The sequence below is a fragment of the Adiantum capillus-veneris genome, chromosome 10, assembly GCF_014529385.1.
Source record: "Adiantum capillus-veneris isolate H3 chromosome 10, ASM1452938v2, whole genome shotgun sequence".
Taxonomy (NCBI): domain Eukaryota; kingdom Viridiplantae; phylum Streptophyta; class Polypodiopsida; order Polypodiales; family Pteridaceae; genus Adiantum; species Adiantum capillus-veneris.
Window position 1 is genome coordinate 2,370,151 of NC_140940.1, and position 26,226 is coordinate 2,396,376.

A 26,226-nucleotide genomic window follows, 5' to 3' on the forward strand; every position below is an offset into this window, starting at 1 on the left:
TTTGTGCACATCGTCTTTTTGGTTAGATTCGAGTCCGTCGATAAAGCTGTGAAGTTTATCAGAGGGACTAAGGGTCTCTATCTCCAAAGTTTGCCTTTGGAACTCTGTGATGTATGCGGCCAAGGAACCTGTCTAGCTCAGGCGGCGAAGAGAGGACCGGGCATGAAAATCCGCATTAGCAAGTTCGAACGCCTTACGAATAGCACGCCGGAATTTATCCCAAGAAGGTGCGTATTTACCATCAGCAACCCGTCGTTGCCACCAAAGAAATGTTGTGTCCTTGAGCAGAGAACTATCAAGTGCAACTTTTTTACTCTCGACCAAGTCCGTGTTGGACAAGTAGACATCCATTTTGAATAGCCATTGGTCCAGCACGCGCTTGCCGCGGCGACCAGTGTATGGTTCCGGTAGTTTAACATCAAGCTTTCTCTTATGTGCAGCATTAAAAATTTTGTGAAGTAATTGAAGTTCGCGATTGTCTACCTCTCTTCACTTGGATCTAGTTCGTTTGGTTCATCTACTGAAGCTTCGAAAGAAGGTGTTGAAGTTGCTGCATTAGTAGTCCGAGAAACAGCAAGACCACTTCGAGAAGTGTTTTGCGTCTGCATCTCATCCAAGCGAGTGTGAAGTGATGCGAGGCTTATGGAAAGTGTGGCCATCTGCTCCTTGATAAGAGTAAGGGCATCGTCAGATTCACCACCTCCGTCTTGAGAATTTGGCATGGTTACGTTGCAAAAGGAACTCGAACAGGTGCAAGTTCTGGGTTGGGAACAGCATGTACATCGAGTATGCCATTCCGTTGTATCTCTGCATTATATATATGTATTACTAATAGTATAAGGTAAAGGTTACCTCATACCATCAACGAAGAAGTTGAATTCCATCTTTCTTCTACTTCCATGCAACTCCGAGAAGGGAGGGGGGGGGGGGGGGGGGGGGGGGGGGGGGGGGGGGGGGGGGGGGGGGGGGGGGGGGGGAGAGGGTAACGGCGAGTGTGAGAGGCTCACAACCTTCGGGTCCCGGGAAAAAAATTTGCTCTCGTACAACTGTAAGGATTCTAGTTACTAATCCTTAATTAAGTACTTAAACTCATGATTAAGACTTAAGAAACTTGAATTGAACTCAGAAACAAGACTCAGAAGACTCTGTGTTTGATTGATTGAATGTGTGATACAAGGGCTCCTTATATAGGAGACGAAGAGACATAAATGAAAAGAAACGTCTCCTGGTGAAGAGACGACTTTAGACGTAAAAACACGTCCTTTCAGCGAAGAGCTGCAACCATTGGGCGAAGAGTCGCACCCGTAGAGCGAAGGTATGTGACCAATCGTGGAAGGAGTGTAGCTTTTGGCAAAGAGGCACGTCTCTTGGACGAAGAGGTGTGACCATCCAAGCGCAGAGGTCCTTCTTGGCATGGCACTTCGCGTATCTGCAACTAGGAGTAGATGTATTGTTGTTAACATAGTCACAATCGTGACACTTATAGATTCCAACAGAAATCAGTTGACTTCTTCTGCATCTACGAGTGCGGGAGGAGATCACGAAGAAGATTCTCATGAAGAGTACGGCCAACTCAGGTTGAGATTGAAGAGATGGAACGTCGACAATTGGTTGACAACGCAACAAAGATGATGATTAACATTGCAAAGGATCCAAAATTTGTAAAATACTTGACTCAACAATCCTTCGAAGAAGTGCACACCCAGTGGCTGAAGGCCACAGAGCCACCCATCAAACCGACACTCAAGAAACCTCCTCCTCCGAGAATGTTTACAGAGCAAGAATTAGAAGAGTTGGTTCAGACACAGATCAACCGGCTTTTGGACACAAACAATAAAGCCAAAAGGCACGACAAAAAGCAAAAGAAAGGAATTGACTTCTCGGGTTATTTGGGTCGTCAATCTACTTTTGCATCGGTAAGAAAGCAAAAGAAGCGTGTCCAATTTGAAGGACTACCCAGTTCTTCTTCTTTTGAGAGTTCTTCCAGCTCTTCTGACTCGAGCGAAGAAGACAGGAAAGGGAAAAAGCGAAGCAAAAAGCAAAGCTTCGAAAAGGGCAATAAAAAGGCAAAGAAGCCTTAATTTTGCCAAGTTTCCGATAGTTCTACAAAGGACTCATCCTCAGATAGTTCGGACTCCGACGATCACATGTTTTACGCAAAGAAGAAGCATTTTTATAAAGCCAACCAATATGACTTCCTCGAAAATAAAAGCAAGAAAGTAAGAGAATTCAAAGAAGGTGGACAGTCAATAAAGTTTGACTCTTTTTTTGGATTTCAAGATGCTCCGAGGGCTTTGGCCTTCATATAGCAATTTGACATAGCTTTCTTTGGAGGGCACTACTCAGAGCACTCCAAGATTCAGAGGGCTACCTCTTTCTTCAAGGGAAATTCTCGAACATGGTGGTCCACTCTTCTACTGAGAAAGGAAGCTCCGGTTAAATGATTGAAATTAATTTTTTCTTCTTGGCTGACTCGAGAGTACGAACGAGATATACGAACTCCTTGGAATCATCTTCGAATGACCGAGGGAGATTCTCTGGACGCTTATTGCGAGAGATTTTGGAGCTCTTTTCTACCAGACTCTTTATTTAAGGTCTCGTTTAAAGAACAAATTGAGCGGTGTTGTTGCAGACTTCCTACAAAAATTCGAGACTACTACTTGGAACAAAAGTCAAATTCTATTCAAGAATTGATGGGTCATGCGAAACGGGGTTTTGCCATACATTCAGGCAATCTAACTTACCCCACTGATGAGATCTTGACTCAAAGAACCCAAAGACTTCTAATAATGAAAGTAGAAAGAGAGAGAGTTCCCAAGAAAAGAAAGACGAGGATTCACGACCCGGCTCACTCTTCGAGAGAGGGCCAACTACATCAAAGAGGGGAAGTGTTTTGGATACGAGAAACATGGGCACGGGCACGTCTCCGTGAAGTGTCCTAATAAGGCACAGTAAGAACAGAATGAAGACAGGCCAGAGAGTTCAAGAGCAGCTGAGGAACGTAGACAAAAAGGCAAGATGAAAGCATGACTAGTTCCAGATTGCATGGTTATTGACCCAAGCACAATTGATGAAAGTACAGAACTTTGCCGAGCTTGGGGCAAAGTGAAAGATCAAGAAGCCCTGATTCTCTTTGATGGAGAAGCCAAGGCCAACTTCATTTCACCTGAATTGGCGGCGCGGCTCGAGATTACACCTGATCGGATGGGACCACAAGCAAAGGCAATTCTAGTGGCACCCGGACGGGACGTGGCCATTACACTTGTCATTGGAAAACTTTGGTTGCATTGTCACGGGTATTTGGGACACGAGGACTTCTACATAATGCCCTTGGAAGATTGTGATGCCCTGCTTGGAGTCCCTTGGTACCATAAGAACAACGTCGTTGCCAATTATCGGGCGAAGAAAGCGACATTGACTAATGAAAAGGGCTGAAAAATTGTACTTGATGTGAAATTGAATGGCGAGTCTGTCCCTATTGTATCGGCTTCGACCGTTTTGAAATTAATAAAATGCAGTCTGTTTGTTTACTCGATCTTCTTGAAAGAGTTGAATGATGGACATAGGACAAATATGTCTCAACTTGATAAAGAATGCCAAGATTTTCTCCACTCTCATGCCGATTGCTTTTCTAAGGGCCTACCAGGCGAGTTGTCACCAGCTCGTCCTGAGGATCATACGATATCTGGAAGCACACCACCGAACCGACCACCTTACCGTGTGAGCCGAGCCCAGAATGAAGAGATTATGAACCAGTGAAAGACCTCCTGGAAAAGGGTCTTATCCAGCCGAGTACTTCACCTTACTACTCTCTTGTGTTGTTGGGTTTGAAGAAAGACGGATCTTGGAGAATGTGCATTGATTATAGAGCTCTCAATAAAATCACCATCAAGAACAGATTTCCGATTCCGAGGATCGATGATATTCTTGACCGACTACACGGATCCTCTTGTTTCAGCAGGATCGATTTGAAGAGAAGATATCATCATGCGCCGGGGGATGTCTACAAGACAACTTTTTGGACGAGCTTTGATATATATGAACTTTTGGCGATGCCTTTTGGCCTTACCAATGCTCCAACGACTTTTAACCGAATGATGGACAGGATTTTCAATGTGTACAGATTTCTATTGGCACTTTCTTTGATGATAGCCTTTTCCAAGGATGAGGCAGAACATAGATGACATCTGCTACAGGTTTTTCAGGCATTGCAAGATCACAAGTTGGTGATCAATGCCAAGAAGAGTGAATTTTTCTTACCGGAGATACACTTTTTTGGGACACATCGTGTAAGAAACTAGGCAACTAGGCTCTATTGGATCCTCCTCCCAACCTCCCTTTATAGGTGGGCTCCTAGCCCCTTGCCCTAGACGGATCCCCTGTCCACACTGCCTAGCCCGGCCCTTGGCCGTAGTCCTTGCCTAGTTCTTAGGGCACAGGACCCGTGTCCTGACATCACTTCCCCCTTAAGGAAGAGTTTTCGTCCTCGAAAACACAAGTAGTAACATCTTCTTAAGAATACTGGTGTTCTCTTTATTGACGTCCCATAAGTGAGCCAATTGTCTGTATGACCGATAATTGGTGCAGTGAGGAGGTTCAATTAAACCAAGATGAATATCTTGATTTTCAACATTGTTGTCCGTTTGCAACCACTTGGGTCTGAATGGTAACTCCATTTCTAACTCGCTTGAGTGCTGTAAAGGAGTAACCACAACTAAGAGTCACTTGGGTTCAAATGGTAACTCCATTTATAACTCACTTGAGTACTGTAAAGGAGTAACCACAACTAAGAGTCACTTGGGTTTAAATGGTAACTCCATTTATAACTCACTTGAGTACTGTAAAGGAGTAACCACAACTAAGAGTTGTCCAAAGGCATAACCAGTTTTCAGATCTTCTAAAGGTACTGGAATAATGCAAGGAAACCTTGGCATAACTTTCCATGCAATTGTGAGCCAGATTTCCTACTCGCCTGAGTATCTTGAAAAGTCCGTTACATGTTCGTCCCTAATGAAGGTTACGTGCTCTGTCAGCACACCTGGTAAGTCCTGGACGTATGAAAGTATTGACACAATCTCCAACCCCACCCCATGAGGTGTTCAAAGTCGAAAATCGTACTTAAGCAAATTCTAGAATAGGGAGAAAATCATCTATTTAGAAATGCGTTGTGTTAACGTATGCTCTTAGCAGATCCTTTAGCACAAGGTTACTCTTTGTAATCTGTCTATCCCCTTGGATAACTGACAGTACTAAGGTGTATTGTCCTCACGGTTTACAGACAGCCGTCCCAGATGATTGGTAAACGGGAAATCACAGTAGTGTTTAACATTGGTGAAGAATCAACAATGTCCGAAATAACCATCGTGGTTAACTTGAAGAAAATCCAGAAACGCCCAAACCGAGCCATGACCTCTATTGGTGAGTACTGGATTTAAAAGTAATCTCATAGAGATAGTGCACGTAGAGTGCAAAATGCTTCATAAGCAACAACCTGTGGGATATGCATGCCGTTCCAAATCAGTCTTTGCTAAACACTAGGGCCCATAACACCTAGTGTGCATGCATTTAGCAAAAACAGATCCGGACCTGTATATCCATGGTGATCCTTGCCTTCAACTTGTGGAAAATGTGATGCCCCTAGCACACATTAAAGAGGATTGTAAATAGTTCTGAAAAGAAAGTAAATACTTTCAGTTGCAATCTTGTGCAAGCCTTGCTGAAATGTCTGAACGATAATAGAAGGTGAAACAGTGATCACGTCTAGGTACAAACAATGAAACTTTTTCATTTTCTATATGTGTAAACAACCATCTGTAATGTTGTTTAGCAATACTTGTACCTTAACAAGTCATTCTAAGTATCCGACAATTTTTGACCACGAAATTGCTCCTGATACGTCGTGCTAAAAATGGTCGAGAAAACAAATCTGACCAGCACTTAGGGACTTTGTCGTGACACATATTTGAAATAGGGACACCAGTGTCAGTCCCAGAGACTCATATTCGCCACATGTGGAATATGTCTCAACTAAGGATGTCTGAAAAAGAACATCCTACAAGTACAAGATGTACTTGTGTGTGGAGGTAGCTCTAAACACTTTACGACAGGAGTGAGAGGGACCCTCATTCATTGCTCCACACTGGCTAAACCGAACTCCTTGAGTTCCTAGACCATGTTGTATCCCACGTGACAACATGTGCCAAATTGAACCCTACAAGTAGATTCGTAACAGCATAAGGCAGAAAGATAGATTGGCTACTTGGCCCAAAATACTTTGTGCCGACATGCCCTTGGCATGACTCTGTAACATTCAAGCGTACTTATACGTCTTGAAAAACCAAGCAAAGCATACTAAAATGGAATAACACCAAATCAATAGATGCATACCTGGAGATTCAAACGTAATGGTCACTTACCCGTTTTCAAATGGGAAGGAGCACGTCCCCTACCTTAAAAAACAAACAGCATTGCACTGGGAAGCCTGGTTGTTGCCTTTGCAATCCAAGCTCTTGGATTAGAATCTACGTAGTCAAACCCCTTGATAAGACTCTTTGTAGAAACTGCTCAACTAGCAGATAACGGTAACCAACATAGTTAACCGTGTACAGATTGAGTGGAATCAACTTGAAAAGTGTGTTCGTCTGCTACCGCGTGGTAGATTGCGGAATTCTTTCCTTGAAAGTATAACTGGGAGAGATCAACTGTGATCCTCAATGCAGATCAAACTGTGATCCTTAATGCCTACGGGGTGATGTAGCAATCACCTGTCGGATCTTACCCCAAAACAGTATGTCCATAGACACTCCGTAGTGCGATAGAGAGAGCAGGAGACCCACACAAGTGAGCTACCAATCTCTTATGGACAGGAATGCTGTCACAAATGATTGCTGCGTCTATACTCCGTGGTAGAGAGCAACTGGTGTGAGTTTAAGATTATCAAAAACTCAACTTGAGTGTCGCACTGAAAACATGTAGTGCAAAAATGACACCCTAAACATCCGTAATGACAAGACTCTTGCTTGTCCATTAACGTCGATGTGTACTTCCGTGTGTATATCTTGAAAACAATCACCCAAAGAATGCCAATAGTTGGGTCTTACCCTTATCCTAACATCGGCTCTTAGCCCTTATGCAAAATAGTGTTCCATCAACGAACCGCTGAAGACTAATTTGAGTAGCATCTTAGCCACGTGTTAGCTGAGAGTTAGAGCACCTTGGCCTGTTAGCTGAGAGTTAGAGCACCTTGGCTCAGGCTGACTCACGAGCAAAACATGTATCAAAAGCTTCTTAGAAGATTTTCATGGTTCCCGTAAAGAGAGAGAGAGAGAAAGAGAGAGAAGAAGAGCATGCTGGGCTGAGGAACTTGCCTTAAGTTTTAGAGTGTGCAACCAAGCGGTGTGCTCTTACGCATCTTATGCCTGACTTGCAGCTTATCGTATAAGCATTCCACAAGTGTCCGGTATGACCGCTCATTGAGAGAGGTATCACATCTTGATCTACCTTCCTTGTAGTGGTCCTGATTGTATGAAAATGACTTAGCATGGGCACATTGCCTGTGAAATAAGTGTTGTTGTATGTTGACAACAACCACAAAAACAATCCAGAACGTATCTTATCCTTAACCATTTGTATGCCTGGATAGCAACCGAAAATTATGGGAAACAATACATAACTAATAGTGTCCTTGACGGAGTGATTTGTAAGAGCGTACTGTATACCATCTGGGTAGCATGCCTTGCATACAAAAACGAGAGCCCGTGGCTACCGTGATAACCGTTGAAGTCAACATCATAAGTGCCTTGCATCGGTTAGACGGGTAAGGATTCGATGAGAGGATATCCTGAATAATGTAGGTGCCCCAAACTTGGGTATTGTCCGACGTAAATGCAAAGGGTGAGTTGTAGGACACGTGTATCATATACACCCTAATTCAGTGATCTTGCCTGCATCTCAGATTATTTTCGGCAGATCATATAAGCCGAGATGATGTGACTGGTCGTGCCAAAAATGACTCTGGCAGAAAACAATTGGGGTTTAACAGTACCCAAATAAAATAAAATAAAAACGTACAATACGCTAAAAAATCCATATTGAAGTATGAGAAAATGGCTACACATAACATATTGAAAAAGCCATATAACTACGGTGCCGTGCACCAAAACTGGAGTTTATGTCAAAGCACAAACTCATGCATCATGCTGAAGTTTTCCGACATGTAGGCACTCCTTTTTTTGATGTGTTCCTAAGCAAATAAAGCATAATTTTTGACTTTTTGCACATTGAAATTCGGATGGTGATAGGCGCTTCTTGACCATGTTGGTCGTGCCCCGATGTGTTCGACAACCGAAGTATTGTGGACATGTTGGACCTCTTTGGTCATAACTGGTAAATTGGCAACCCCCTGGGTTGCTGGCAAGTGGAGAGCTGATTCTAGTAGCATTCTGTAAATTAATTGTGTAAGATTTTCTACTTGTGTATGAACCCTGACAACGAGCTAGCGAAATCGGGCATCAAAAGTTTTCCAGTCTTGTCGAGTGACAAACTCCCTGGTATCTGGCAATTGACTATCATCCTCTAGAATGTCCAACACGCTCTGTGGAGGAGGGGTTGACAAACGAGGAGACAGAGATGGATCACCTGGGTTTGCACCATCCATCCCTGTTGCCACGAGGGTACTCTCCGTGAGAGTATCCGGCCCCCTGACATCCATAGGTGGAGCCCATTCGATATATTCGAAGTCGAACATGTGTTGATCATCAATTTCCGCACTCATGGCGAGTCTGTGTTGTGCGAACAAAGAGAAAACAGTACCGTCGGTAGTACTTGTAAAGTATAGCTACTTCGTGTCGTAGAAGTGAATCGTCGTGCTAAATCGACCTTGTTTTCCAAAAAATACTCTCGTAGTTGTAGCTTACACCGTAGCCGATAATTAGCCGTGCTAATTAGGTTGGTCGGCAAAGCTTTAAGCAATCCGTGATGTTGGATACTTGATTGAAAACTTACAAGTTGTTGTCGACGAAATTCGCACCCGACAAGAAGCGTGAACAGACAAATCACTGTGGAGTCGTTTCCGATGGGGCTTGCATCATATGCAAGAAGCCAAAACGGAAAAAATTTCGACCAATTGATGGCTTATCGAAACGTCCAAAAGCTATGTGCAGCAAGTTCGAATTTCTGGATTTACTGTAATCAACAGAAATTTGTTGTGATGATGCCCTTCGTATCGGAGAGGGAAGCAGTAGATGAAGGCCTGCCGAGCAAGGCAAAAGCTGGTTTTTCCTGTGGGAAGGGCCACTATCGATGGCCAAGACCCAATTGAATGGCCAAAGGCCTCCAAAGGCCTTTTAAATATGAACTCCCTACTGTTTTAAGCGCAGGCAGCGAGCGTGATGACGACGAGGGTGATGACGAGCACCGGGTACCTTGCACAAGCCGGCTACAGCCGCGAGGGAATGGCGCAAAACCTTGCAGCCTGAGGGAGCTCTGTTCAAGCCCAGCTCCCCCCGTTTTCATGCACCACACACTCCTTTCCAAAACGGGACTAATTGCCCGATTAGGCAAGAAATCCGGCTAAATTTGGAAAAGGACCTTAAAAAGCAGCGGTTCTCACAAAAGAGGCATGTTTTTAGGGGCCAAAGATTACGACGCCTAGAGAGAGAGTGGAGGAGAGTCCCAGGCTCTGATACCAGTGTAAGAAACTAGGCAACTAGGCTCTACTGGATCCTCCTCCCAACCTCCCTTTATAGGTGGGCTCCTAGCCCCTTGCCTTAGACGGATCCCCTGTCCACACTGCCTAGCCCGGCCCTTGGCCGTAGTCCTTGCCTAGTTCTTAGGGTACAAGACCCGTGTCCTGACACATCGTCTCAACAACACGAGTGCAAATGGACCCGGCCAAGATTGAGACTATACGTGATTGACCCGATTTGAAAAATGTCCATGAAGTTAGAAGCTTTTTGGACTTATGTTTTTACTACCAGCGGTTCTCTAGAAAATTTGCAGAGGTTGTTTCCCCTTTGCATATCTTGACACAGAAAGGAGTCTCTTTCTTGCGGGAACCCACAGAGGTGACTGCCTTTCAGACTTTGGCCCCAAAGACTAGCGCCCCTTTTGGTATTTCTTTTTGTATTAATCTGAGTTCAAAGTACAAGAGAGTGGGTAAGTGCTCACTCTCAAACTCTGCGTCCAAATGCTCTGAGAAGCGCCGACAGCCTGACGTGGCAGGTTGTACAAACTGCCGTACGAAAATTCCGGATTTTGCGGCACAATTCGCAGAGCTGCTGACGTGGCATGGCATACGGAATTCCCTGCTTCTACGCTAGCAGAAATTCGCTGACTTATTTTAGCAATGCTTTTGGAGATTATTGCTTTATTTTGAGAAGCTTTTAAACTACTGAATTTGGGGCTCTGCTTTTGGGCATCCCTTGTACCAATAAATAAGTGGACAATCCTCACTTCTCAGAGCATATGGACGCAGTCTGAGAGTGAGCACCTACCCACTCTCTTGTACTTTGAACACAGATTAATACAAAAAGAAATACCTAAAGGGGCACCAATCTTTGGGACCATTATCTCTAGGCATGGAACTACGTCGGGCTGTGTCGACTCAATTGTGAAATTGTGATTGTTTTGAAGTGAACCTCTACTATGTCGCGATAGAATCTTGGCTTGGGGTGTCCAAGTTTGTTACAAGTGAAGTAAAGTGTGCCTTGTGTTTATGTGCGGAGTACTAGATCCAAGCAAATCCTTATTCTCTTTCGTTGCACCTAACACACAAAGTCGACAAAGAAATCATAGAGAGTGATTTAACCAAAACCAAACAATGCGAGGCATAGCGTCCCCGTAGAGATAATTTTGTATTTTGAATGATTTATAAATACATGGAGAGCTCTCAAAGAAGTCCCAAAGCTGGAAATTGCACCCTTTCTTCGCATTGTGCGATGCAAGGATTAATCAAGATATCTTAACAGTTCTATATGGGGGTGTGTATCTTGGAAACCTATGTGAGTGTGGGTAAGTGGAAGTGTTATAAAATAAGCAATATCTCAACTAGGGAGAGACCTGATAAAGATAAAATAAGATCACATTATCATACACACATCATACAATCACAAAACAAATAGGGAGTTTTCTACCCATATTTGTGGCCTAGAAATAAATAGGGATAGAAACTAACTCTTATTGGAAAAAAAAAAATGTGGATCATGGAATTATGATGATTAAATTACGTGTGGTGTGAGACGATTATATGAGTATAGAAGAGCAATGAGTGTTGCAATGTCTAGAAAATTGCTTGGAGTGTATCGATCTTGTAAGTGAGAGTGCTTTATTTAAGTAGGGTTAGTCGAAGAATAATGGTAAGACCACATATATTAATGTTTTTCCATATGATTCATCAGTTTCCCACGACACATATATAACAAGAGTTGTCGGACCTCGTGGGTGTTGAGGCAACTAACTCAGTACTGGTACTGCCATCCTTGTCAAGCTTGCCTTTGCTATTGTCGTTTAGCGAGCTTGTTCATTTGCTTTTGGCTGCACAATCTCAAGCCAAACAATTTGTCGGCTTCCATGAGAATTGTGGTTGAGCAAAGGCCGCTAACTCGATGGTGGATCTACTACCCATAGCCACTTGTTGGTTTTGGTCGATGCCGTCGACGTTCGAGCAAGGAGGGGCCATGATGAAGTTGCAAAAACTGGAAGTCGGGGAAACCTTCTCGCACTCCAAAGGTGGCTGTACTAACCAAGCCGATAAATAAACTCCAAGCCGATCATGTCCTCCTCTTTGTCTTCCATGCTGATCCACAGAGCTTTGCCCAAAATTTTGAGCTTCGATATGCTCCTAAGCCGCTCTTGCTAACCCTCTCTTTCCAAATTCCCTCCTTCCAAGCCGAGTTGATTTTCGCCCTCTCTCGAGCCGTTCCCACTTCATCGCCTCCCAAGCCGCTCATAAGATAACAGACTTTATCCTTCTCGGCAGACAAAGGCTGCCCAATGTTGCAAGCTCACAACGTTTTGGAACACTGCATCGTAGAGAGAAAGTGGTCAACATCAAAGAGGCCGCACGTCGCGCGTTTCGAAAAGCAGGGGACAAGGGAGAGGTTCCGCCGACATCACCAAGAAAGAGAGGCTAATAAACGCCTAGCGTTTTAAAATGTTGGCGAGAGTGGAGGTTGTGATTGTTAGGAATGGGATCGTGCTAGCTAGGGTGGATAAAAGAGAAACAATGCAAGTGTGTGAGTGTGTGAGTGTGTGTCTGTGTGTGTAAGCAAGATTATCACTCAAGTGAATTAGATTCCAAGATAGAATTAGCTTGGACTCATAAACACAATCTTGAGTATTGACTTAGCTTAGCACAAGCTCACCATAAACAAGCATGTAATGCAAAATAGAGTTTTGTTTATTCATCCATGAAATGAGCTTTAAGTAGCTCTACAACCTTGCTCCACACCATGTGGGATAATTCCACTCCTCTCCTCGACTAACACTTTAGGACAAAGCTCACACTTTACAATCCTCCCCTTGGGGTTTGGACTATGACAAAGTATTGAAGATGCAATATCCACACATGATGATAAATCGGTATCCACACAAGATGGTAATATCCACACAAGCGGACAAAATCCACACAGGATGATAATATCCACACAGAAAATAGAAGTCCTCCCTTACAAGTAGAGAGGTTGCATCTTCAAAATGCGTCTTCATAAAAGACAAGGTTGTTCTCGCCTGCGTCTTCTTTGTCTTCTACCATGTGAGCGGACCCTTTGATAGGTCTCTCCCTTCGTAGCTTCGGCTATTGTTTCTACTACTGCTGCTTTCTCCATTGCTATTGCCTCCATTTGAGTAGCATCGAGAAGGAGGGTGTTAGGTGCAACGGAATAAATGTTTGTGCTTTGCTCAAGAAGATGAGTGCTCTGAACTGTGCTCAAGGTTCCTTTTGTTCTTATGGAAGGTAGAGCCTTCGTTCTTAATGAGAGAGTGCTATGTTCACAAACAAAGTGAATGGACGTTGTGCATGCAAGTGTAAGAGACTGAGAGATAGAGAGAGAAGAGAGATGCGACACCAGAGACGTTGTAAAACCCTCCTCAGAAGGCCCCACTCTCGTAGGCGAGAGTGGTCTACTTATGATTGCACAAACTAGTACAAACTGTATGCATGAGACTGATGCAAGTCTAGGCTATGTCAACGATGACGACGGGGATGGCGACACCAACACTAGGGCTGAAATCTGCAATCTTTTATCTGCTGTCCAAAAACGCTATGGGCTGAAATCTGCTACAAGTCCAAAAATACTGATTTTGGGGCTGTTTTCTGATGCTGAAAATCTGCAGGTTTAGGGCTGAAAACTGAGATCTTTACCGGGCTGAATCTGCTACATTTTAGGTGAAAATCGCCGGTCTTAATCTGCTACTGAAAGCCTAAAACACCAGGGGATCTGATGATAAAAAACGCTAGCAGTTGTGGTCCTTGCAAAAACGCTAGGTGCTGGGTACTGTTGGCGATGCAGATCTGATGCAAAAATGCCAGGCTGGGGATGTTGTGCAAAAACGCTACGTGAGGGAATCTGCTCCTTGGAGGGGAAAGTCCACCAAGGTTCTTGTGAGAAGTTGCCTGCTGAGCCTGGCTCATATTATCTCTTCTGCCAAATAGTGCTAGCTCCACTTTGCTTATATACAAACTTACTTAATTTGCCGTACCTACTTTTGTTGGAAAGTCACTTAAATTAATAAGTGAAAAATACCAAAAATAGATAAAATAGGCTAAATGCACTAGAAAATTCCCCTGATGGAATCTGATGGATTCTGGTGGGAATACTGATGATCATGTTGTGTGCAACCAGAGGATATGCATCTACACTAAGTGACTGGGCATGCACGGTCTACGAATAGACTCACAAAAGTGCCAGATCACTTCTAAATCTAGACTAACTGGACTGACTGCACCCTGTTATGCTATAGCTTGTCCACGGACACATAAGGTTGGATGTGTCACGTGACAGAGGGTGTCCCTTCTTACCACATTTGTTACAAGGATTGTTTGTGTAGCAGTCTTTCGCTACATGTCCCATTCTTCCACATTCATAACACTTTCTTCCGATTGATGATGTCGATGGCGTATATCTTCTTCCGGTTGATGATGTCGATGGGGTATATCTTCCCCTTGAGGATGTTGTGATAAAAGCCCCTCCTAATGAGGTTAATGAGCCTTTTTGCTTTCTTTCTTCTACTTGGATGGAGTTGATGATATCTTGGAAAGGTGGAGCCGGTTATTTTTCTTCAAGAATTGTGACTAAGTGGTCATAAGAAGGTGGAAGTGCACTTAATAGTATGGCCACTTTGTCGTCTTTGGTACTTCGACTTGGATGTAAGTGAGCTGCATGACAATGCTCTTAAACCTATTCACTAGGCTAGCAATGTCCTCCCCTTTAGTCATAATAATTTTGTAAAGTTGTCTTATGAGACTAACTTTACTTCTATTAGCCTTGGCTTCTAAATTACTTTCTAGGACATACCAGGCATCATGTGCAGCAACGCTTGCTTCTTTGGGCCACGCCGAAAGCGACAGTCTTCTGAGGCTCCTTCAATGCTTCAACTTCGTCGAGAGTCATGCTTCTTTCTTCTTCAAAAATCTCCATGGCTGAAAATTCATGAACCCATTTTCAACGAACATACCTATTCCATGTAAAGTGAATGGAAAAAATCTTGTCTTCCTAAAAGGCTGTGCATGCAATGTAAAGAACAAAGAGACGGAGTGCCAAACCGTTCACCACACACACGCAAACAATGAGATCGAATGATCTAAACAAATCAACTGTGGCAATTCACAATGGAAATACCCATGCTTGGTGCTCATACTTTCATGTGCTCTTTCTACAACTGTGTCGTGCCAAGGAAGAGACATGGAATGTGACTTCCTTGAATGCATACTTTTCATGAACAATCCGCATACATTCGTGCTCATTCATGAGTGAAACGTGCTCAACGTACATTATGTCATGCCTAGTAAAAGAGATCACATAAAGATGCTGACTAAAATACAGGAAACGATCACGAATGAAACACTCCAACAATGCGTGCGTATCAATCATGCGAACACATAATACTTCGTGTCAGAGTTCTTTGGACCTAGACTCGAGAGCCAAGATCTGTTCTTCCTGATTGGTCGAATCTTCCTGTGAGGGTTCTATGGACCTCGACTCAAAAGCCAAGATCGGTTCTTCGTGATTGATAGAATCTACAACGAGGTTAGCTTCGCTAGAAAAAGTATCCACTAACACATCATCCTTGTGAACAATCACATCATCTTCATGCAACTCATCATGCTTGTGATAAATCACATCTTCATCATGCTTGTCATTATCATCCAAATCATCATGCTTATCATCATGCAAATCATCATACTCATCGTTATCATCCAAATCATCATGCTTATCAATGTCATTCAAATCATCATGCTTATCATCATCATGAAAATCCTGTGTCATGCTTTGGAGAAGAAGAGACTAAGAGAGTCTCCTTTTCCCGAATCTCTTTAATCTTCGCTTGCACATTAGAAATGAGAGAGGAAGAATGAACAACGTTCTTGTGATCCAATTCTAATTTTCTTTCTGCGTACTTGCGATCAAATTCTTTGGCCTCCAAGCGTAATTGCTCGCGCTCACCCTCCATGGTTGCCATTCTTGCTTCGTGCCACGTTGTCATCATGTCTATCATTGTCTTGCACCAAGCCTCCATAGGATCCGGTGCAATTCTTGGCGTAGATGGGGAAGGGGGAGGGTCGGAAAAACCTCCTGGTGGGAAAAATTATTTCTCGCCTCTTCTCATGCTCATCACCTCCAAGCGAAGTATCCATTCCGCTTCGAGTGATGACCATTCTGAACTCGTGGGTTCTTGTGGGGTCTTGGGTTCGAGGAACTTGGGTTCTTGCGGGTCTTGGTTCTTGGGTGTCTTGAGGTTCTTCTTTCGCTTGCAATCTGTGTTAGAGAAGGATCTTCTCTTTACCCGAGTTCTGCTCCTCTGCGGGCGCACCCCTTGGCGGGCTTGCGCTCACACCAAGGTTGTTTTTTCCCACCTCACGCCGATTGGCCAGCCGCTAAGTGCACGGTCTGCTCTCAATGAGTGAAAAGAGACACAAGGGGAGGCTAGACAAGCCCTTCTTTCTTGGGATTCCTGTCACTATTCAAAAACACAATTAGGAATCGACACGCCCAAGAGGACTTGGGTTACGTGCGATCGCAACAAGCAAAAAAAATTCTTGTGGTTCTTTCCTTGAGTGATACATAACACTGCCAAAGCTCTGATACCAATGTTAGGTGCAGCGGAATGAATGTTTGCGCTTTGCTCAAGATGAGTGCTCCGAACTGTGCTCAAGGTTCCTTTTGTTCTTATGGAAGGTAGAGCCTTCCGTTCTGAAGGAGAGAATGCTATGATCACAAACAAAGTGAACGGACACTGTGTGTGCCAATGTATGAGACTCAGAGATAGAGAGAGAAGAGAGATACGACACCAGAGACGTTGTAAAACCCTCCTCCGAAGGCCCCACTCTCGTCGGCGAGAGTGGTCTACTTATGATTGCACAAACTGGTACAAATGGAATGCCTGGGACTGATGCAAGTCTAGGCTATGTCGGCGATGACGACGGTGACGACAAGACCGACCTAAGGGCTGAAATCTGCAATCTTTTATCTGCTGTCCAAAAATGCTATGGGCTGAAATCTGCTACAATCCAAAAACGTTGATTGGGGGGGCTGTTTCTGTGGGTCTTTGTCGCTGAAAATCTGCAAGTCTTATGGCTGAAAACTGAGGTTCTTAAGGGCTGAAAACTGCGGGTCTTTCCGGCTGAATCTGCTACTCTTTAGGGCTGAATATGCAGATCTTTCATTGTTGAAAACGCTGCATTGTTGTGGCTGAAAACGCTGCAAAATTGCAAAGCTGTGGTCTGCAAAAACGCTAGCTTGCTGGGTTCTACGGGCGATGATGCTGATGCAAACTTTAGGCTTGGGAAGGTCCTGTGGCGATGGTATCCTGATACAAAAACGCCAGACTGATGCAATGGATGACGAAGGTGCTTGATGAAGAAAACGCTAGAGGGCTGAGTCTTGCTTGGAGGGAAAGTCCACCAAGTTCTTGTTGAGAAGTTGTCTATTGAGCCTCGCTCCTGTTGCCTCTTCTCCCATTTAGTGCTAGTTTAGGTTTGCTTATATACAAACTTACTCAATTTGCCCTACCTACTTTTCAACAAAGTCGCTTAAAAATAATAAGTGAAAAATGTCAAAGATAGGTAAAACAAGCTAAATGCATTGGAAAATTCCCCTGATGGATTCTGATGGAAATGCTTATGATCATGCTGTGTGCAACCAGAGGATATGCATCTACACTAAGTGTCTAGGCATGCACGGTCTACGAATAGACTCACAAAAGTGCCAGATCACTTCTAATCTAAACTGACTGGACTTACTAAACCCTGATCATGTTGTAGCTTGTCTAATGGCACATAGGGTTGGATGTGTCACGTGACAACTAGGCTAGCAATGTCCTCCCCTTCAGTCATAATGATTTTGTAAAGTTGGCTTCTATATTACTTTCTAGGTTATGCCAGGCATCATGTGCATGCTTACATTCGTCTATGAAATACACATAGTTGCCATGCAAGGAGATGATGATTATTTCCAACGCTTGTTCGTCTTTGGTCAAATTTTGTGCACTTGCTATGAGTGTAGTTGCCCTAGTGTGCACTCCATCGGGTTCGGCTTGTTGCTCTAAGGCAGTGCTGATGACAGATCATAAACATGTTTTCATAAGGTATCCTCTTAATTTTGTTTGCCATGTGTGAAACCCCTCCCCGTTGAATTTTTCTATTCCCTTTTCCTCCATTGTGCTAATAGAGGGATCTTAGCTTCGGAGACTCTCCTAGCCAGTGTCTACCTCTTTACACGAGCACAAATAGCCCTTGAAAATTTTTATTAGCAAGTTATTGTGCTTGGTTGCAATGATTTTGGAGTTTAACTATGGGGGGGGAGAGAGAGAGAGAGAGAGAGAGAGAGAGAGAGAGAGAGAGAGAGAGAGAGAGAGAGAGAGAGAAATCTCTTCCTTTGTGAGGCTCCTCTTCACCGGGGTGAAGCTTCTCTTCACAAAGAAACAATGCTTCTCTACTTTGCTTTGATATCTAGCCAAGCCGATGTGGAGTGATCCCCTTTTAAATGCACAGTGCTAGTTTGATGGCCGCCTTTGAAATCCCGTGCTGTCACGTGACACATCCAACCCTTTGTGTCCGTGGACAAGCTACACCATAGCAGGGTTTCCATCAGTCCAGTCAAGTCTACATTAACAGTGATCTCGTACTTTTGTGAGTCTATTCGTAGACCATGTATGCCTAGTCACTTAGCATAGATGCATATCCTTTGGTTGCACACAGCATGATCATCAGTATTCCCTTCAGAATCAATCAGATTCAGTCAAGGGATTTTCCAATGCATTTAGCCTATTTTCCTATTTTTGGTTATTTTCACTTATTATTTTTAAGTGACTTTCCAACAAAAGTAGGTAGGGCAATTTTGCTAAGTTAATATATAAGCAAACCCAAGTTAGCACTTTCTGGCAGAACAGGCAGCAAGAGCTTCCTGCTCAACAAGCAACTTCTCAGCAGTACCCCCCAACACCCCCAGCGTTTTGGATCCCATCCTCGCCAGGCAAGTTCCCATCCCCAGCATTTTCTCAGCATCAGATCGCCATCAAGTTTCCCCCTTCTAGCGCTTGTTTCCCCTGCAGATCAGCCCCTTCCTTAGCGTTTTGCTCACCAACGATCTGCCCCAAATCAGCGTTTTTACTAACGCTAGGGACTGCTGCAGATCAGCGTTTTTTTTAGCACCATCCACTAGCGTTTTTTAGCCACATGGAAACGCAGCTTCAGTAGTGATAAAACGCAGAAATTCAGCATTTCGAAACAGTCATTTTCAGCCTATAGCAAGGTAGCAGATTCAGTCCTCATTGGTTGCAAAAGATCCCATCTTTAGCCCAAGAAAACGCAGCCAAAACAGTCATTTTCAGCCACCAAACAGTCCCGAAAACAACAGTTAGAAGACCACAGATTTCAGCCATCAAGTTGTCGTCGTCATCACCGTCGTCGTCATCGGCATAGTCCAAGTTGCATCAGTCCATTGCATACGCATTATACACCTTTGTGCAATCAATAAGTAGACCACTCTCGTCGAGAGAGTGGGGCCTTCGGAGGAGGGTTTTACAACAGTCTCTGGTGTCGTATCTCTCTTCTCTCTCTCTCTCAGTCTCATACACTTGCACGCACAGTGTCCATTCACTTTGTTTGTGATCATAGCATTCTCTCATTAAGAACGGAAGGTAGAGGGAAGGCTCTACCTTCCATAAGAACGAAAAGGAACCTTGAGCACAGTTCGGAGCACTCATCTTGAGCAAATCGCAAACAATCATTCCGCTGCACCTTACACGTGTTGAGGTTTTGAAATTTTTTAGATTTGAGACCTTGGCTAGGTGCTCAAGGTTCCCTTTGTGGGACTGGCCCCTTATGTGGTTTGGGAAGCTTCAAAGCCTTACAAGATGAGTCCATGGAAAGAAGCTCTTACAAGGTCGAGCAAAGGACAGCAAGGCCGGGCAGATCGGGCAGGTCCAAGCAACGGGCAGGGTGTCCGGACAGGCGAGGGCAATTGGGAAGGGCCTTCGAGCAAAGCGGGAGCAAGGCGGTCAACACCGAGTCGGTGAGGTCTAAAAAGGCTTGCCCGCGTGAAGGTTCCCCTGCGGACCCGACAAGGGACTCAACAACACAACTAACCGCCAGTTTCAAGTCCGTCCACACCCCTCCTTTGCCATATAGGGATTTTGAGCTCGCAACCCACCTCAACCACTATATATATAGTGTTTGTGCTAAGCCAAGGGGCCCAATGGGCTCTACGTGAAGAAAACTCCAAGAGAATAATATTTATTTCTCGGTTTTGCAAAGATTCACCCACAGAGACACACACACACACACCTATTTTAAGCATAAGGTTAGGAGTCTAATTAGTGGGGCTAAAGATGTCCGGTCGGAGAGCTTGAAGGCTCTTCGGAGAGCTTATAAGGAGTACTTCGAGATCAGGTGAATAGTGTTCGGTGATTGTGAACATGAAAAACCTAATTGAAGATGTGAAATATGCAAAAACCAACACTTATCAAATAAAAAGGAACTCTTAATCAAAACTCGACCTATCTATGGAAGGTAGTGGCTCAATGGACTTTCACCATGAACTTGCCCACACATAGCTTAGTCTTGAATTGATTAGAGAGCAGAGAAACTTAATAGGACTTGCTAATGATAATTAAGAAACGGTAATTACACTAACACGCAAATGCATAGTAACAAACCTAGCTAACATAACCTAATGCTCTGATACCACTTGTTAGAAATGGAATCGTGCTAGCTAGGGTGGATGAAAGAGAAACATAGTACAAGTGTGTGAGTGTGTGTGTGTAAGCAAGATTATCACTCAAGTGAATTAGGTTCCAAGATAGAATTAGCTTGGACTCATAAACACAATCTTGAGTATTGACTTAGCTTAGCACAAGCTCACCATAGACAAGCATGTAGTGCAAAATAGAGTTGTGTTTATTCATTCATGAAATGAGCTTTAAGTAGCTCTACAGCCTTGCTCCACAGCATGTGGGATAATTCCACTCTTCTCTCCTTCACTCACACTCTAGGACAAAGCTCACACTTCACAGCGATGCCTTGTGGCCACACAACACTGCCAAACAACTTTTAACGCTGTCGGAGAGCAAGATGGCGCCGCCAATAGCTCCCGCCGACTGAAACCCTAGCGATAGAGGAGGGAATTCGGCACATCTATGTGAGAACGTTCTACAATGCAAAAACGCTAGGCTAGCTGGCGTCGGTTCAGTAATGTTTTGGACAACGACAGAGGAGGTAAGGAAAACGTCGACGACGAGACTTTCTTCTTCTCCGTTTACTCTTCTCCGCCAAGAGTCTTCAAGCACGGTGCGCCACCAAGCGCTTTGATACCATGTCAAAGTTGACGATGCAGAAGCATAGAAACCGAGGAGAGTGAGCACGAGAGAGAGAGAGAGAGAGAGAGAGAGAGAGAGAGAGAGAGAGACTTCTAAACCAATCAACCTTGGCAATGAATAATTGAATGTGTATACAATGGAGGCAAGGGGTTGCTTATATAGCAACCTCAGTAAATTGCCCTACCAAGACTTTGACAAATAAGCAAATAAATCATAGTTACCCGGAACGCGGAACGGGAACGGCAACAGGATCCCCCGCGGAACGGGGGAGCGGCTAGGGGTCCGGAACGGGAACGTCGCGGAACGGGAGGTATAAAAACACCCAAATAGTGCAATTTTTAGCTCCTTGTGTTTAAATACAAGGAGTATTAGAGTGCTTTGACTCTAATACTCACAAAAAACTCGTTTTGAAGACCATTCAACCTTGCTATGACTAGATGATGAGAGCGAGAGAGAGAGAGAGAGAGAGAGAGAGTGAGATGGAGAGGGAGAGATTTGAGAGAGTGGGAGGGAGAGGAAGAGAGCTTGAAGGCTTGAAGCCTTGAGCCTTGAGAGAGCGAGTCTTGAGAGGGAGAGATCTTGAGAGTGAGAGGGAGAGAGCTTGAGCCTTGAGGATTAGCTTGTGAAGAGAAAGGGGGAGGGGGGTGCATTTTATGAGTCCTTGAGGCCTTGCACACTTTCAAAAGAAGCCCAAACATTTACTTCAATTTTTTCAATTTTTGCCAAATTTGTTTGTAGCCGTTGGCCGTTCCAGGGGCATTCCGGAACGGTCCGGAGACGTTTCGGAACGTTCCGGAACGGCCGTTCCGGTTTGCATTGGCCACCTGGAACGTCAGACATTCCGGGACGTTCCGGAACGTTCGGGAAGGGAACTGCCCCACGGAACGCCGGAACGGGGGCTAGGGGGCGTTCCCCGGTAACTATGAAATAAATACCTAAAAGCCAAACTAAACAATGGGATCACATTGGGCAGTTCACTTGAGATGCCAAAACTCTAACAATTTAAGCTTCATTGTAAACGATTGGCTATCTTCATTGAGACCAAATAGAATCCCATAATAGGCTATGGACGTGGCCTCCATTTGCCTAATCTAGGTACCCTTGCACACCCCAAAGATAAACCATGCAAGTGTAACACGATTAACTATCTTCATCGAGACCAAATAGAATCCCATGATTGGCAATGGAGGCAACCTCCGGTTGCCTTTTCCAGGTACCCTTACGCACCCAAAACGATAAATCATGCAAGTTTAACAATCTATACTTCAATTCACGCCATATTTGATATTTCACCTATGGTTGTTTAAGCTCCATTTCAAGCAATTGACTATCTTCATTGACTAAGGGATATGAGACCAAATAGAATTCCATGATTGGCTATGGAGACGACCTCCAACTACCTTTTCTAGGTGCCCTTACGCGCACAAGAAGATCAACCATGCAAGTGCAACCCTCTAGACTTGAATTCATGCCATTTTTGGTGCTTATATTTGCAAAAACCCCGTTGACTATGCACATTAAGCACACAAGCACAATTCATTGCATCATGAAGCATGCCCTCATGTTGCATCTCAATTCAATTAATAATGTGACCTTCTTGTGCATATCCTACAATCAGTGCAATAATGAAACACTACCATTAAGGGTATGCAATCTATATGGGTATGAAAAACACAAAATTAAGCAAAAGAAAGGAAAGATTGAACCAAATTGCTCTAGTATAGTGTAAAATGCACTCTACCTTAGTCATCGTGTTTGTCGAAGAGAGAGGGAGCCAGAGTCTAAGCGAGAGCACGGAGGCAACAGCAGCACCGTACAACCTGTGGACATAGATATATCTCTACTCAAAGACTGTCAATTAGTACCATGTTGAAATGAACAAGACAATAAACTGTGAATAGCAGGAAACAGGAACAGTGAATAGAAATGAACAAGACCATGAATAACTGGAAATAGGAACAATGAATAAAAATGAACAACTGAAAGAAACCTCTGCATCATACTATATCAAAAATATCATATACATGACGGCGGCGGACGCTCCACTGGCTGGAAGCACACAACGCTCCAAACACACGGCTCACTAACTGTGAGGGTGATGAGAAATACAACTAGGCAAGGTCACCAAACCCTGCAGATGCGTAGATACAACACAATTCGCAGCTTGCCGCAGGTACAAGTTCGTTCAAGCCCCAAAATCCACTGAGTCGTAGCCTGCAGGTTCGCAGGTAGGTGCGCAGCAGATACGTGCTGCAGAAGAAGCCTCGCAGGTGCGCAGCAGCATAGGACAACAGACGCAGGGTTTTACTAAAAACAAGTGGTAAAATCACGAGGCCAGCCCTTGAGAGCAAGGGTGGAAGGTAAAGAGACCACCATTTCAATTTTAAAAAGTAGCCAAAGCGACAGTGGGCTCTTGTCGTTAAAAAGAGCTTCCTACAATGCAAGGAGCATCTAGATCTCACCTACTTGCTTGCTCCGGCTATGGTATACTCTAGCTTCTAGGTCTTTTTTGTGTTTGTAATGCATGAAAGGGGCACCATGCCACCAACAATAGCATTGTTGTGCTCTCTCTCTCTCTCTCTCTCTCTCTCTCGACGATGCAAGTCTGAATCAACGGATATCAAGGTATTAAAAGCAAGAGTCGGTGAAGCCTGCCACTTTAGACACTTCATCAAGCGTGTCATGATACATGGAGCACCTGGTCTTGCGATCCAGCTGCCTACGTAGAGAGATATAGAGAGAGAAAGAGGTGCATGTGTGACATTGTGTGTGTGTGTGTGTGTGTGTGTGTGAGAGAGAGAGAGAGGGAGGCATTTACCAAAGAAGCAAACACAATGACAATTGAACAGCTTTTCATTAATTTCCACACACAGCTCTGTCTAGACTCTCTTCTCTCTCAGAGACCAAGGTCCCCCTCTCTGGTTCTCAACTGCAGTCGCTACGTAGCATGTGCCTTACATCAGCTGAACATGTTGCCACTTTGTTGAACTTGTAAAACTCCTATAAATTAGCCCGTAGAAGCTCACAGACAATAAATAAATGCTCTTGCAATCAATTTACCATGCGAATAATTAACATAGACAAGTGTAATTAAGCTAAGAAACACATGTTTTAATATTGGACTACACAAGCAGAACAATATAAAGACAGACTTCTTTCAAAAACTCAAAAACATGATATGTGAGTGACAATTACATGAAGAATAGAACTGCACCTGTACAAGCAGAACATAAACATCCATCATACTGTAAAGTTATTTTCATGCTTCTGAGCGGCACCCAAGCAGACCACCAAGAATACGAGCAGAGGGGGAAGACCTTCGGAACCACAAAGCCCTGACCATTTTCGTGCAGCACCCAAGCCAGGCAGCAACTGCAGAGGGGCAACCAAAGACACTTAGGAAGCCAAAAGAGAAGCCTTTATCGGAAGAGATGAATCCAAACAATCTAAGGATGGAGGCAAATATACTAGAAGGGCCATGGCCCGTAAGGAAGAATAGGGTATGTGGGAGCTAGAGGCACGGGGCGGGGTGCTCCAAGAGAGAGCAAGGGAAAAATGAGAACCAGAAGTAAGAGAAAGAAAGGATTGTATCTACGGCGGCATGAAGCAAAACAATACAGCAGAGGCATCATAGCCAAGTCCTAAATTGCGTGTTGCGAGGGAGCATTCCACAGAGGGCATGATGATGCCACGGTCCTGCTGTACTACCTGGAGGTTGGAGTACTGCAGCTCCTTCCGCTCTCAAATTGAAGAGGGGCAGATAGAAACCTGCAGCGGCATCATCATTATATAGTGTAATAAAATTATGAGACAGAAATACAGAAAGACAAAGCTAAAGAGCAAAGACGGTCTCTCTCTCAGCCGCATGTAGATCGCAATGCCAGAGGCCCCTGAATTTTTCGCAGCCATGTGAGCTGCCAAGGATCACTAGCTTGCCAACCAGAATGGAAAACTCTCGCTTCATTACATATCCTTTACAAATATAGCACCCACGTATAATAAAGGTCTCATCGGCCTCGCCCAAGAGCCATCTTCGCAATGTCGACTTCTTCTAGGATTTGGGTGCTTTCCCGGAAGAGGAGCACCATCACCGTAGCTGATGAAGTGTCCAGAGGCAGCATGCAACACCGAATAGACCTTGTTGTAGGAGGGCTTACCGATACAAGACCATCGCTACTGGAGCTGGGTGAGGGTGATGACGATGACGAGGCAGATACTACAAGGGATAGCGAGGGCAACGAGGCAGCGGATGCTGAAGCACGGACCGCGAGAGTACGCAGGGCTTAGAGAGCGGGGTGACGAAGCTTGAGCACACAAATGAATGCAGCATTGCCGGAGAAGAGGAAGACGCCATAGCGCCCCCTTACTCTGTTTTCGATCTCTCTCTCTCTCTCTCTCTCTCTCTCTCACACACACACACACACACACACAAAAGAGTGCGATTAACCATGCAAAATTGACAGCACTCTCTCTCTCAGAGCCCGCAAGTCTCGACTCTCGAGGTGCTGCCTTGAAGACAGTTCCCTCTCTCTCTATGTCTCTCAGCCTGCGAGCCTCAAGGTGCGTGGGTTGGGATCGAGGGTGGTAATTGTTCGAGCAAGCGGGGCCGTCGGATGTCTCTTAAGCAAGAAAGTTGCCTTTTTTTGCGGTTTTCTGGTCGCTTCAGCATCTGGATGCCAATGCACAAGGAGCTTTTGAGGTACTCCCATATAGTAATCCTTCCAACATCTATCTATATCTATACTTCTATACTATATATAATCTATACTAATAGATAATGGGGGAAGGGATTCCGGCCCCTCCCCTGGACACGTGGCGGCATATGCTTGCTCCGGTCACCTCCAGCAGTGTGGCCTGCAATCCATGGTGCTCAGCGCACTGAGAGACAGACAGAGAGAGTCTATTGCGTCAATGTACGAGCATGAGAGACAGTGGGCACTGTGCATGTAGAGAGAGAGAAAGAGTTGCCCATGAGCGCCGTGGCACTCTTTATACCTGCATATATTGAGCGTGCGTGCGCACACGTGTGTGTGTGTGTGTGTGTGTGTGTGTGTGTGTGTGTTTATTAAAGTTCTCAAAGCAACTGGAGTTGCAGTTTGTCCGTTCTGCGAATATTGGAAGCTCACCTCAAGCGTGTGAAGGACTCAAGGAGCACATCCTGATTGAGTGCCTGCTCTTGAAAGCTGCTCAAGT

The 26,226-nt window shown here is 44.5% G+C and overlaps 1 protein-coding gene across 15 annotated transcripts in view; it reads right to left on the bottom strand.

Moving 5' to 3' along the window:
• LOC147448373 (uncharacterized) overlaps nt 1-25,570 on the bottom strand; it is a 129,351-nt gene extending 103,781 nt beyond the window's left edge. For 7 of the 15 annotated variants that reach the window (XR_015189339.1, XR_015189341.1, XR_015189343.1 and 4 more), the window contains exons 1-4: nt 25,191-25,569; nt 24,742-24,801; nt 24,248-24,405; nt 22,775-22,853 (exon numbers count right to left, since the gene is read on the bottom strand). Coding sequence is in view for 7 of the 15 variants with exons in the window: in XM_086521005.1 (XP_086377131.1) it covers nt 22,780-22,853; nt 24,248-24,405; nt 24,742-24,801; nt 25,191-25,204 (306 nt within the window). In the remaining 8 variants the exon portion in view is untranslated. Of the gene's footprint in view, nt 1-14,513; nt 14,639-22,774; nt 22,854-24,247; nt 24,406-24,741; nt 24,802-25,190 lie in introns of all 15 variants that reach the window. The other 8 variants (XM_086521007.1, XM_086521011.1, XM_086521009.1 and 5 more) reach the window with 2 other exon arrangements.
• Between the last annotated feature and the right edge of the window lie 656 nt (nt 25,571-26,226).